Source organism: Urocampus carinirostris, chromosome 10 (assembly GCF_059441175.1).
Source record: "Urocampus carinirostris isolate Australia breed hairy pipefish chromosome 10, RoL_Ucar_1.0, whole genome shotgun sequence".
NCBI lineage: Eukaryota > Metazoa > Chordata > Actinopteri > Syngnathiformes > Syngnathidae > Urocampus > Urocampus carinirostris.
Window position 1 is genome coordinate 19,318,368 of NC_142358.1, and position 14,977 is coordinate 19,333,344.

General features: G+C 38.3%; 1 protein-coding gene across 1 annotated transcript in view; it reads right to left on the minus strand.

The window, feature by feature from the left end:
• nox4 (NADPH oxidase 4) overlaps positions 1-12,189 on the minus strand; it is a 35,713-nt gene extending 23,524 nt beyond the window's left edge. Inside the window, exons 1-7 of the mRNA XM_088345368.1 lie at positions 12,079-12,189; positions 11,913-12,008; positions 5,212-5,322; positions 4,820-4,904; positions 2,264-2,361; positions 1,133-1,160; positions 977-1,049 (exon numbers count right to left, since the gene is read on the minus strand). Coding sequence (XP_088201494.1) covers positions 977-1,049; positions 1,133-1,160; positions 2,264-2,361; positions 4,820-4,904; positions 5,212-5,322; positions 11,913-12,008; positions 12,079-12,135 — 548 coding nt within the window. The 5' untranslated portion in view covers positions 12,136-12,189. The remainder of the gene's footprint in view (positions 1-976; positions 1,050-1,132; positions 1,161-2,263; positions 2,362-4,819; positions 4,905-5,211; positions 5,323-11,912; positions 12,009-12,078) is intronic.
• Between the last annotated feature and the right edge of the window lie 2,788 nt (positions 12,190-14,977).

Here is a 14,977-nt window from a genome sequence, read left to right on the forward strand (position 1 = left end):
CTCTATGGTAAGTGCTCGTAATAACATTTTATTTTGTAAATGTCATCTTATTACTGAATTTTGTGTTTTTAGTGATCAGGTAGATGTGTAAAGCTATTTAGAGTTCACATGGATGCTTTTGGGAGGACGGGAATGGTCCAATTTGTTTTAAATGATTTCATATCGGGAAAATTCTCTCATTACACTAGCAATTTAAGCACGATCCTGGAACAAATTAAGCCCATATGAAGCGGTACCACTGTAAAATGCTTTGTGCTCCATACCCCATAATGTCATGCGGATGAGGTCACTTTGGAAGAAAAAATAGATAGTCCCTTTCGAGCTTAATTGCTCTGGCAGGGACAGTATGAAATCCAAGACAGTGGCTTGTACATAATCTGTTAAAGTTTATAATGATGACATCAAACCAGATTGATATTCCTAATTTTGTAACAAAACAAACCACCATGAAGAACCACACTGCCCTGCAACACATAAAGGCCGTAACAGGAATGAGTAAATGTCTAGGAGAGACTATGTGCTGTGCTTAAGATGTGTTTTAGATCATCAGGCTACTTGGTTCATTTATCAAAGTCGTATCTCTTTCTTTGAGTACTCTGGAACTTCCTCTTAACCTCTTTTCATTTGCTAAAAGTAGAAAAAAGAACACACTTAGGCAAATAGACAGCCATGCAGAGTGAGTGACCCACCGTGACCTAGGTAATGACTGAGCCATGAGTGAAGCACTTGTAGTAGATATGCCTTTTAACAAGCCTCCATTCTCTTCTGCTCGCGCAAGCAATGCGAGTCATCAACGACACCCCAACAAAGACGGCTTGGAGACAATTCAGATATCAGAGACGCACTGATAAGACGTTTTTACAGCTTCGGAAAGCTTTTAACCCATTCACTCCCAGCCCAGGAAAAATGAATGATTTGACTTTTAATCCCGTTGGTGACAATGAGGAAAAAATATTACGCTGTGACGAACACATACCGTACACAATATGAGGAGGAAGTAAACATCAGGAAAAGGATGATAACTAACAGGACACCAGTGACTCCTGGAACTGAAAGATAATTGGAAAACCAATCAGAGCTGACGGGACCGGTTAATGCAAACATGAAAAAAAAACATTCTGTATGGTCTTACCTGTGGTCAAAATGATTAACTTTGGGTCCTAGGCACACACCGGCAGACAAATTATTGATAAATATCTTCACGTATAATGGAATTCTACACATTTATAGTATACTTGATTATGCTTCAGTTGTGGTTATATTAGATCCACAACTTTCTTCAAATGTTTTTCTCATGTGACATGAAAAATTAAAAAATGTGTACCTTCAGGTAAGTTTGTAGTCTACAACAGAATATAAATCCTTTTTCTCAGGAAGCAAAAAACAACAAAAAGTATCCCAAACACTGCTCCAACAACCTCTAGCAAATAGGATGCCTGACAACGCTAGGCCATTAAGCTTGTAATCAGTGGTGGCCCATCAGGGCCAGCAAGGCCTTCTTTGCTGGCCTAAAATTAGTCTAGCAAAAGTAATTTTCATTTTAAAATTCATTTTCCAAAGTGTATACATGTATATAATTATTCACAAGATTTTGTACATTTCATGATAGATTTTATCCATTAGGTTACACTCCTTCCAGTAGTTTTAGGTCAGTTTTTATCCAATGAGAATTCAGATAGCCTGTGTCGTCAGTCTGCCCAAGGCCTTCAGAATCAATGGTGCTGGCGTTGAGCACTGTAAGTGAACGCCATATGTAGCTGATATAGTTGCAATAGCCAATCAGATACCAAAATGGCGACAGTAAGGCCAGCTAGAAGACCTCAAGTTGAACATGACACGAGATGGTAATGCCAAAACGATGGTGTCAACCGGCATTAGAAAAAGAAAAAAAGCAGAAGAAGCAAAAGAAAAAGAAAGCAGAAAAGGAAGAAGAATAGGAAGGAAAAGAAGGAGAATGAGGAGAAGAAGAAGAAGAGGATGCCTCTTGATTTGCTGTTTATGGCCAATGCAACATCCATCACAGCCTGGTCCTCCTGAGAGGGGGAATACCTCATGCGGGAACCCTTGTTAAGGTTTCTTCTATTTCTAACTGTGGGTTTTGAGTTTTTCCTTGCCCTTATTTCAGATCAAAGGCTGTTGTAATTGTGGCCTGTTCAGCCCCTTAGAGACTCTCTTAGATTGAGGGCTATACAAATAAATCTGACTGGACTATGAATAATCTCTCATTAGAATGTTAAGTGATGCTTAAAAGTTAGTTCCTCACCTCTCCTCTGTAGCGAGCAAAATTGAGAGCTGTAAATTCTTCTGAGTAGCTGCTACTGAAGTTGACTACGTTCACAAGGTGGGCAGAGACGTGGGCGACTAGAAGAACATTTTGGAACAAGCATCAGTTGATGAGCACAGAAAGACAAATATGTATGACGTTCCAAATAAAGTGTGACCGAACATGTCACCGCAAATCATTTGTCCATTAGGGCTGCAATGATTAGTCGACATTGTCGACAAAAAATGATTGAAAAATGAATTCCATTGTCGACTATTGTCGCCAGACCCGTTTTTTCCAACAGAGTGAGACATCTTACACAATTATCATCTCAGCTGAGATTTGTTTATGCTTAACAGTCTAGATGTCACCTGACTAGAGCGGTAACATAGAGAAATGACGCTGTCAACATCGAATATGCATGCCGAAACTTCTAAAGTTTTGTAGCATATTATCCTGGATATGGTAAAATAAAAAGACTACTCGCAAAGCAGACCTAGCGTATCATGGCAGTACCTCGTTGAAGGACAAACATTTAAAAACAAAGCACATCGGACAGTTGAACAAAACGGAGTCTGACTCGCCTCGGTACGAGTCATTCAAGCCAATAAGCTTTTGATGACATGCATTATACATTTCATACACTTAAGTATTGCTTTAAAAGAGAGCTCGAGCGATATGTCAGACTTTGCCTGACAAAGGTGTTTGAAATTAAATGCATGCATTCAAAAAAACAAACGTCAGTTGTTAAGATGTTAAAAAAGACAAACATCAGTTTTTAAAACCGTTTGATGTCAAACGGTTGAGAAACGTTAATTTTTTTTGTTACAGACTTTCGGTTGACCAGTGAATGTACTGGTCAAAATGGACATAAGGTTTTTTTAATTAACTTTTTATGAGCCTGTCTTTGGTTTACAGGGAAAACAAATGTTTACTGGATATTAAATTATTATTAATTTGCAAGTTCCAAAAATATGGACAGAGCTGTATTTATGGATTTATGTCCCTACTCGGGAGATGAGAGATGAGATGAGATGACTGATCACTGTGCCTAATTGGTTTTAGCTAGGGCATTTTTATGTATTGTTTTATACGATTCCGCAGTATATTCAATAAGAGATGTCTTTTTCATTGTAGCCAGTTTTCTTGTTTTTATTATCATTCTCCACAATATTAAATCAACTCCATGATAAAGTTAAGAAATATTAATAAAAATCGGATTATCCTAAATCTTGTTTCAATAATCGGGGACTAATCGACTCTTAAAATAGTCGTAAGTTACATTACCGTTGTCCATTCAGCTAGAAGTCATCAAAATGTCTTCCTGACTCACTTGCACACAAATGCAAACAGACCCACACTTGCTGACATCATAGGCTAGCCATGCAGTCATTTACCAGCTGACGGTCTTAGAGGGTGTAATCGAGAAAGACAAGGGTCCTTTTTTTTCAAACGCACATCCTCTCTCAAGACCCCCACCCCGAGATACTTTGTTCTCTCAGTCCACAGCTTTTTTCTCACATTACACACACATACACGTCAATCGGCCAAAGAGGTCATTTCGCCCAATGGAATAGAGGACATGGGTTGCTTGATATTAAAAGTCAGAAAAAAGGTAAAGAGTACATTTAATTCTGCAGTCTTCTGATATATTATTTTTTTTAAATATAATTTTTCAGTAAATGTAATAGTTAAAATAAGGGACTTGCGTCCTACTCTGATGCAGACTAGCAGACAGGGGACCGCTTAACACTTTCCCTGTGGTGTAATGTTCATGAAAGGGAGCGTGTGTAATATGTGTTCACTAGAAGTTGCTGTGCAAGTGCTAAACAGCACAGGCAAGAATACAACCTACAGAAACTCAATGTGACCAAAATGCACCATGTCCCATTTTTATTTTTTTGCCCAGCCTTTGAGACAAGCTTTTTGGTTTTTGGGGGTAGCCTTAGCAGCAAGATGGATGACAACCATGTCAGCTCCCTCTAAGTGAGGCTCATGTAATATAAAATATGCTAATTTCTTGATCTATCAAATCAATATTTTTGTCTTTAGTTTAATTATTTTAACACTATATAAAGGCACTTTATCATACACAATGTCCCTTTAACTTACAAGGGAACTCATTGGTTTCTGTTTTACTTTTAAATAAAATAAAATAATGGAAATATTGTTTTAAGGTTGGTTTGGGGTATTTTTTACAATGTTGTGACTTTGACTATGGCTAACTATAGGTGAGAAGCAAAAAAGTTGTTTCTATGAATGATTGTAATGGATTTCATATTTTTAAAAAATCAAATTTAAATTGAATTTTTCATCAATTTCATGTCCCCAATAAGATATTTAACATTTTTAGCAAAAGTTTTTGTATAAATTTATTATAGAATGCATTACATTTTTTAAAAACATGGTGTTTCTTAGTTTTCAAGCCACACTAAAGTCCCCCATAGACCCTATTCAAAAGGCCACACACATACACACATCCCGCATGAATCTTGTTAACCGCTCAGGCAAATGTGCACACACTTAGCTTAGCAAGACTTTTGTTGGTGTATTTACCAGAGAAGACACAAATGGCAACTCCACAGGCCACATGGAAAGTCTTGCTTTTGTCCAGAAGCCTCCGAGTCTTTCTGTTTGATACCTTGAGCGGTAAGGCCAGAAAACAGGCAGGAATTAGTGCAAACTATGAGAGGTGGGCTGAGTCATGATTCAGGTTTGACCCTCACACACTACTCCAATGCATAAGAATTGAGGTGGAGATTGCCCTCCACCCTCTCAGAATAAAATAGAAATAAAAGAAAAATATATATATTATTTAATAAAAAAAGATGTAATCACTGCATATCTGCGAAATCTGTGAGATTACATTTCGTGTTTTGCACAATGAGAAATGTACCAAAATGTTCAATAAAGACTTACTGTAAATGCAAAGTCATAATGCTTCCTACCGTGTGCGCTCCTCTGAAAAAGCCTAGTAGAGTGCGGCACATCGGCAATAGCACCAAGCTGCAGTTCAGGTTCAGTACAGATGCAGAAGCCCTGCTGATGCAAAGGCCGAGCTGCAGAAAAACACATACTTTATTCAAACTGTCTGTCCACTGATATATTTTCCATCGATCATTCAGGGTGATGGCTGAGGTGGAACCTCTCACATTGGAGTTTGGTGAAATGGCTAAACCCGCGAACCAAAATCAAAATGATGACCTTCGAATAAGGAGAAAATGTTTATTTTCAACCACTGTACATCGATCCATCAATTGTCTGCACCGCTTATCCTCACAAGGGATACATGCACCCAGCAGCTGGAGGGCAACACATCTTTTTCTCTTTTAAGTCTTTATTACGTGTTTTCTTGGAGTTTCTCATCTCATCTCATCTCATTAGCCGTACCGCTTATCCTCATTAGGGTCGCGGGGGGGCTGGAGCCCATCCCAGCCATCTTCGAGCAGTGGGCAGGGGAGTTTCTCATCTCGTTACAAAAAATGTTCACTCCGTTGTTATCAATGACAATAACGACAATTCTAACTCTGGAAAGTCACCAGTCCCTGGTCTGCCTCACCTTTAACACTGGAGATTACAAATGGACCGTGATTAATTCCTCAATTGAATTATTTCCTTACCAATTGGAATCTGCGCCGCATGGATTCTTCCAAACGGGGGATCAGATGACCAGGGTGAAAACCGTGCCACTCACATTACGTGGCACGTGAAGGATGTCAACTGTGTAATTGACCCCTCACAAAAAAACACTCTTCAGTAATTAGCGGCTTTAAATCTTTAAATGCAGCCTGATGGCTGTGCTTTGGCTTTAAACATTTAGAAGTTCTCCGAGCACTCCTCTAGTGTCTCTTCTTATTAGAGCCGCCAAATGACAGAAATACACAAGTAGCTTGCTCGTACACGACTAAAGATCAGGCAAAGGACGTTGGTTGGCAAACTATCTGAGTGAAGGGTCGCATTGGGTTGAAAAATTAGGCAGGACAAGGCAAGGGGGTAAAAAAAGTTTATCACCCGCAAGCAAAGCGAGTGTGGTCATAATGTTTTCGTCTGGGATCTAGGTTTTTATATCCGTTTGTTTGTGTGTCCGTCTGTCTGTGTTCACCCATATAATGGGGGAAATAATTCAAATATGACCACTACCTTCCACAGGCAGTCAAGAAGGTTACTCTAGATGTGAAAATGCCAAAACAATAAGCTGACTCAGCAATTTTGGTTTTGTTGACTTTGCATATGTCAACTGAAGTTCAAAATGTTTTGAGGAACTTAAAGTCAGATTCTGGGTGTGTCGGAAACACAATGATTGCAGCAAGGCTTTAAGGCTGGGACCTTAGCTTGGCCTTTTGGCTGAGAGTAAGAGTCCCGGCTCCCAGACTTTGTAGCGTATTATGAAGTGACTGGTAACGGATAATGGATAATGAATAAAGAAGATAGAACAATAACCCATAAATGCTCTTCCCCCTGAGATCCGATCTGCAACCTCAGTGGAAATGTTTAAATCTAAGCTAAAAACACACTTCTACTCTATAGCATATGAATAACCTACATTTTTTGTTGACAATATCTCTGTATTATTTGTAATTGCAACATCCATTGCAGCCTGGTCATCCTGAAAAGGGGATTACCACATGTGCGGTCCCTTCTCAAAGTTTCTTCATTTTCCTCATGTTGAGGTTTTTGAGTTTTTCCTTGCCCTCATGTTGGTTTCAGATCAGGGGATGGTGTAATAATAGTCTGAAATAATAGTCTGTGCAATAACCTGTGCAGCCCTTTGAGACTCTTTGTGATTAAGGGCTATACAAATAAAAATGACTTGACTTGACTATTAAAGATACAGCAAAAAAGTAGCGGCTAGATGTCCGGAATTTAAGGTCGTTTGTATAAACACTTAGAAAACGGACGCACACGCACGTACCCTTGAGCTATGTGTCAAGGCATTCAATCAAAGCAAGGAGCAGGCCTACACTTGCCCATCTCTCCCCTTTGTTTCCTTGTGGTTAGGCTGTACTTATTAAGCTTCCAATGCTTTGTTGCTTGCAGGTATTTCTTGATATTCCACCTTTTTCTCGCAAGAATATTTGTTCAATTGAATAATAAAACCACCCAATCTTAGCTGACTTGCATCAAAAAGGCATGCATGGGTGCACCGTCAGGAACTTGTGACAACAATTACACTATCGCTCACATGGCTCAGCAATCGTCAAATTCCTGCCTCAGTGTGTCTTCTGGACTGCTCCTTTGCTCTCTCTCTCTCTCTCTCTCTCTCTCTCTCTCTCTCTCTCTCTCTCTCACACACACACACATACACACACACACACACACACACACACACATATACACACATAGATACAGTACATACACGTACATACAGAAAATACTCAATACATACAGTACATACACATACACTGTGTATATATATATAAATACACATACAGTACGTACATATATATATATATATATATATATATATATATATATATATATATATATATATATATATATATATATATATATACACACACATACATACAGTACTTACATACAGTACATGCACATACAAAAAATATACACATAAATACACACACATATATATATATATATATATATATATATATATATATATATATATATATATATATATATATATATGCACAGATGCATATAAATACACATACATACAGTACATGCATACATACAAAACATACATACAGTACATACATGCATACACACGCACACACAAAATATATATATCATATAATTGCACACACACACAATATATATATCATATAATTGCACACACACACACACAATATATATATATATCATATAATTGCGCACACACACACACACTATATATATGTATATATATATATATATATATATATATATATATATATATATATATATATATATATATATCATCTCATCTCATCAGCTGTACCGCTTATCCTCATTAGGGTCGCGGGGGGGCTGGAGCCCATCCCAGCCATCTCCGGGCAGTGGGCAGGGGACACCCTGAACTGGTTGCCGGCAAATCGCAGGGCACGCGTGGACAGACAACTCACTCGCTCATTCACACCTAAGGACAATTTGGACCGACCAATTCACCTGAAATGCATGTTTTTGGAATGTGGGAGGAAACCGGAGTGCCCGGAGGAAACCCACGCAAGCACGGGGAGAACATACAAACTCCGCACAGGAAGTCTGGAGCTGGATTTGAACCCACGCAGGAGGTTCCCATGACATGAACTGTGCCGCACACGCGCTAACCGCTGCTGCCCCATATATATTGTGTATATATATATATATATATATATATATATATATATATATATATATATATATATACACATACACACACACATGTCCACACTTCTACACACAGACACAGGCAAAAGGACACTCATTCAAGTGGCCAGCATGACACACTGGCCTCCACCACAAATCACTCTCTATACATGTGAACAGAAACTAAACTTAGAAAAGTGTGCCGAGCGACAAGCGTGTGCCCATATTGAAGCCTTTGCCGGTCGCATGAACAACATAAGTACTAACAGAAAAACGATTACATTTAGAAAACAGCATAAGCTTGTACTTAACAAACATCAGTAAAGTTCGTATTTAAAGGTTTGTACTGCAATGCGTATTGTGAAGGTGCTCTATCTAAAACAGATCTGTTCCATGTTTGTGAGCAAACCTCTACCAAAAAACGCCCGGAGAGGGATGGGCGCAGCCAGGCCGTACTTGCTCAAGACACACCGCTGTAAGTGGTGCCCTGACAACCCTCGCATTTAAGGGATCTGGTAATCGTGAAATGTGAACTGCTCAGGGGTCAAAACCAGAAGTCATAGCCAGGATGACCCAAACCATAGCCACACTTGCCAGACTTAAACTCATCTGGAGGCACAAAAACATAGCAGTGAAATTAAGATCAGACTAATGCAAAAGCTGGTTACTCCGATCACACAAGCACACAGGACAGCTGGAAAGGGAAATCCAGGCCATGGAAATGTGAGGAAACTTCTAGGCATCACCTACAGTGCAAAACAAGAGTATTACAATGACAAACACAGTCCGTTAAGTCTCATTTTAAATGCACCGGCTCTGTGATGGGCTCAGGAGGTCTGTGTAACAAGACACTGGAAAACAGACAGTCTTATGACATACAAGGCTGGTCCGGGATAAAGTTATGGAAAAGTTCAAAGCAGAAATGCGATACAAGAGGATTTTGCGACATTAACATGTCTCCCAGAGCACTGTGCGATTGATAACATCAAAATAAAGAGATCATTGAACAACTACAAACCTACCAAGTCCTGGCTGTCCCTCTGAACTCTCAGCCCAAACAAGGAGCAAACTAATCAGAGAAGCAACCAAGAAACCGTTGATCATATTGGATGACCTGCAGGCATACACAGTTGAGGTGGGACAATCTGTGCATAAGACAACCGGAGCTGTTTCTAAGGAAGGATGGAAAAATATTTCTACTTCTATTACACAAAAAGACTTATAAGGAGGTTGTACGAAATATAAACTCAAAGGGGGCCAATATTTATGCAAAGCCTACTTTTAAATTCTTTATTTGTTAGATCCATCTAAAATGTTGGGTACATTTGGTTTCCTTTCACGATTGTATCTCATATGTTGTAGATTATTAACGGAAATAGTTACTTTCCCCGGTAACTAGTTACTTTTACTAAACAGTAATTCAGCAAATAACGTAGTTACTTTTTTGAAGAAGTAATGAGTAACTATAACTGATTAACTTTTCAAAGTGTGGAGCCCAAAACTGCACACTAATGGGCAGATAAGTTCAGCATTAATACATATGAGTTCCCCCACAAATTGAGTTTTTTGGGAGGGGGCATTTAGGTTACCTGTAAGTCATGTCAGGCAACATTTTCCAACATTTCTCCCAAATTCCAAAGTGTTTGTGCTTCTGTCTAGAAATTCGACTTAAAGTAGGCATGTGCAAAGTCCGGCCTGGGGGCCAGTTATGGCCCATGATCACATTTTCACTGGTCCATGGCCTGTCGTGAAATTAGTAATTAATTAATAATGAATATGTAATGTTGATCGCAGTATAATGAATATGTAATGTTGATTGCAGTATTATATATATATATATATATATATATATATATATATATATATTTCTTCTTCTTTCTTTGTTTTTCTCCCCATTGCAAATAAAAAACAGATCATTAAAGCTTATCATATTCAATATTCACCATTATACCTGAATATTCAAAAAGAAGCAAACCCCCCAACATATTAGCCTCCTAAATACCAAAACACAAAAACAAAAAAAAACATAGAAAAAAGAGGAAGATAAATGGATAACCATAGTAAAAAAATGATATGATATAAAATAAATAATACATTTGGAAAAAAAAAATGAAATTGCAACTAAACTAAACATTATATTATTACTGCTCGTGTCTCATTCAGCAAAAAAATCTCAATGTTTCAAATTATTTTTAAGCCCCCCAAAACATTTTTTTTACTAGAAACACCATTCAAGACATTTTTGCAATAGCCCTTTGGCCACTTTTCCCGCAGCGTTCTGTGATAATTTTTCCCCAACCAATTTTCAACATGGCGATTGTAAATGAAAAAAGGGAAAGTTGACTGTGAGGGCCTCTGCTTCCAAGACAGGTGGAAATTGGAGTATTTTTTTCACCGAAATCTGAAACGTCTGTCTCATTTGCCAAGAGATTGTGGCTGTTTTCAAATAATACAATATAAAGAGTCTCTGCTAGACTAAGCATGCTGACTACAAATAGCTAACTGGAAATAAACACTGTGAAAAGGTGAAGCAACTGGAAGTCAAGTCAACTCAAGTCATGTTTATTTGTATAGCCCTTTATCACAAGGACACTCAAAGGGCTGCACTGACCACAGATTATTGCAAACTACAGACTATTATTACACAATCACCTGATCTGAAACCTACATCAGGGCCAGGAAAAACTCAAAAACCTCAACATGAGGAAAATGAAGAAACCTTGATAAGGGACCGCACATGAGGTAATCCCCCTTCCAGGATGACCATGCTGCAATGGATGTTGTAATAACAATTAATACACAGATACAGTATATGTTCGCTTATTTTCCCTGACATTCTTTATTATTTGATTTTTCCCGTTTTAAGTCTTTATTACGTGTTTATCCGAGACTGCCACGTCTCGCTGCAAAAAAATGTTCACAACATTGTTATCGGTGACAATAAAGATGATTCTATTTCTAAAATTCTGGCCACAATACCACCATAATACCACCACAATACCATGAAACAAATACAAAGACGATGTTAAAGAATTAAAAACAGGAACCCAGCTAATGGCCTGAGTGTTCTTTTATTCACAATGTGTTGTCTGTGAGAATACTTCCACATGCCTTCCTGTTTATCAATGGAAGTTGTTTTAACAGCACAGCAGCGCTTTTTCTCGAAATCCCGCGAGTCAAATGAAACCGCTACAAAGGCGAATTAATGAAAGACTTTTCAAAATGATAGTCAGGCATCGCATGTTTTCAGCTGACCAAATCCCGTCCGCTTTCTGAAAAGTTTGGACATCGAGATATCTTCATGGATAAGAACTGGCAAGATGGCAGAGGTGGCAGAGGTTAAGTGTGTGTGCTCGCAAATTACCCCGAGCATCTTGTAGAGGTAGTGGTACTGCAGTCCGCTGGAATACATCAGGAATGTTTTGACAAAGAGCCAAGTGTTAGCTCCCAACCACATCACCTACACGTACACAAAGAGTTCAGTGCTTCTCTGGTAACTTCACTGAAAAAGTTGTCCAGGTTTCCCTTACCAGAACAAAGTGTTTTCCTCCCTCGTTGGCGAGCCAGCTCCTCGCGGATACAACCATCACGTCCTTATCGTGGAAGTCCCGGCGTGTGCGCGTGCGCGAGGGCGTGCGCGCGCTTGTGTGATGGGGTGTCAGAAAGAGAGCGAGGTCCACCCAGCCCTGATTCGCTCCACCTCTACCCGACAGCTTGAAAGTGGGGACTCGTTCGCGAACGAAGAGACTCTACGAGAAAGGGTCCCGAGGAAAGATCTGAAGGAAAAAACGCTCTATCGCTCTCTTTTTTCTCTTTCTCTCTATTTCTCTATTCGATCACTTTCTTTTTTCTTTTCTTTCTATCTCTTGCTTTTTGTCTTTATCTTTTTCACCCTCTGTATTTCTCTTTCTCCTGTTTTTTCTCACTCTTTCTCTTTCCTTTGCTCCTCTCTCTTTCTGTCTCTTTACTTCTCCCGGTCTATCCATCTTTCTTTTTCCTTTCTCTGGTTTTCTGTATATTTATCTTTCTCACTATCTCCTTATCTGGCTAACTTTTATTCTTTCTTTGTCTCAATCTTTCTCTCTTTTTTCATCCCTCTCTCTCACTTGCCTTACTTTTCTTTATCCCTCTCTCTTTCTTGTTCTTGTTCTGTTTTTTTTTCATTTCTCTTTCTTTCTGTGTATACATATTTTTTTCTTCCTTTCTTTCTTTTTCATTGATGCTCTCTTTCTTTATCCCACTTTTATTCTCTCTTACTGTCCTTTGCTCTCTTGATTTTTCTCTCTCTCTCTCTCTCTCTCTCTCTGTTTTTCTTTTTCTATATTTCTATTTCTTTCTGTCACTCGTTCTTTTTTTCGTTCTCTGTATTTGTTTCTCTGTATTGCTATCTTTGTCTATATTTCTGACTCTCACTATATCTCTATCTTTCTCTCAAATGAGCTCGTGACTGGTCTATTGGAGTAGTGTCATCTGTGTTTTTTAGTATAAACCATTTTTAAGTTTAAACTTAAAGGTCACCGCAAAGTAAAAAAATAATGGCTATTATACCGTAGTAGCGTAATGAATGTTCGACAAGAATGGAGCACATTTGATTATTTTTTGGTAATATATTGTTGAAAGCAAAAAAATCTGAAGAATCATTAGAGAGCCGAAAGAGTGAGTCGTGTCAAAAAAGCCAGCTCTCTAAAAGGAGCCGGAATTCCCATCACGAGCGGTAAAGGGGGAGGGAGAGAGGGAGAGCGAGCGAGCGAGAGAAAGAGAGAGAAAGAAAGACGGCAGTTATCATTATTTGTCGGTCACAAGGTGGCGCAAAAGTCACTTCTTGACTGGTATTGCTTCCAGAGAAATTACAAATAAATTAACTTAAAGGGACAGTGTGTAGTATTCAGTGCCACACGGTCTTTTACATAGTAAAATAAGTCCCTACCTAGAAGTCACCGCCATTTCTGCTACTAAGCAAATTATTATGGCACAATACAGTGCCATCTAGTGGCCATATATTACATACTGGGACTGTAAAGGTTTTAGGCTACCCGTAGCAGCAAGATGCCGTTCAAAATACAATTTTCTCGAACTTCAAGTCTTTAAAGAAAATGACAGTTTGTACGTTAGTTGGTGTATTTTGCTTTGGATTCAAATCAATATTGTTTTTTTTCTTAGTGACGTTTTTTAACTACTTGTCGGGGCTAGATTAAAACAAAACATCCCTTTAAACGTCGCATTTTTTTCACCAACAAGGTAATGGTTTACCTTTGTAAAGGTACGTTTTAATGACAGTTTCAACCATGAGACTTTTTAGGTCCCCCTAAAACGAACAAGTAAACACAGTACAGGCATTAAGTGCGATGTTAGCCAACTATAGGTTTATGCTATTTAAGGCTAATGTCTTTCTTTCCAGCCAAATCGATTCAAGATGCATTAGTATAGCACGTTTCAGACAATGAAATGCAACTCAAAGTGCTGGTTAAAACATGAAATAAACAATTAGAACATCACCACTCTCCACCCAAAGTACGGTAATAGAATGTGAACTACTGACCAGCACGCAAAATGGTTAAATTATTTTCTTTCTCGTTCTTTCTTACTCCGCCTTTCTTTCTGTCTCTCAATTTCAATCTACTCTTTTATGTTCGATCCTTTTTTATTTCTAATACTCTATTTCCCCTTTCTGACAGTCTTTCTATCTTTTCCTCCATTTTTTCTTTCTTCCAATCTTACTTTCTCCATTACTATTTTTCTTTCTCACTCTTAATTTCCTCCTTGCTTCAGTTTTTGTTTTCTTTGTTCTTTCTCTATGTTTTAATCTTTCTTTCGTTTTTCTCTCCGTGCCCCCTTTTATTCTTTTTGTCTCTCTTTTCTTTTGCTCTGTATTTTTTTCTGCCTACATCTCTTTCTCCCCTATTTTAACAAAACCAACAATATAGACAGTAAACGCAGGAGGGTGCTCAAATGCCACTTACTTTTGACTTGCAGAACAAATACACTATATTGGATAAAATATACATTTTATATAAGTATTTGCATACTGTATACACATGATTAACAATATTATTGGCCAATCATAGAATCGACATTTAATCAATATCAACTATCAAAAAATACAGAAAACCTCAGTAACCCAGGTTACTCTCCTCCATATCGGCACTGAGCAGCATTATTGCATTCTTTATTTTCATCAGTTTAAAATAATTGAAAAAATTATCAATTAAGTCTTTCAAATAAGTAAAAAAAACTCATGCTTTGGCTTCCTCCACTCCTCCAGTGAATGAAATACTTCTCTGACAAGAAAGGGTTGTTTAGTATAATACTTAAGTGTCTTGTTTTCAGCAATGCAACCAAAGACAATATCTTACCCAATTAGAGGAACAGAAAGAAGTCTGCTTAAGATGTCACTTTAAGAGAGCGTTCTCCATCCGGGCCCCGGAGTAG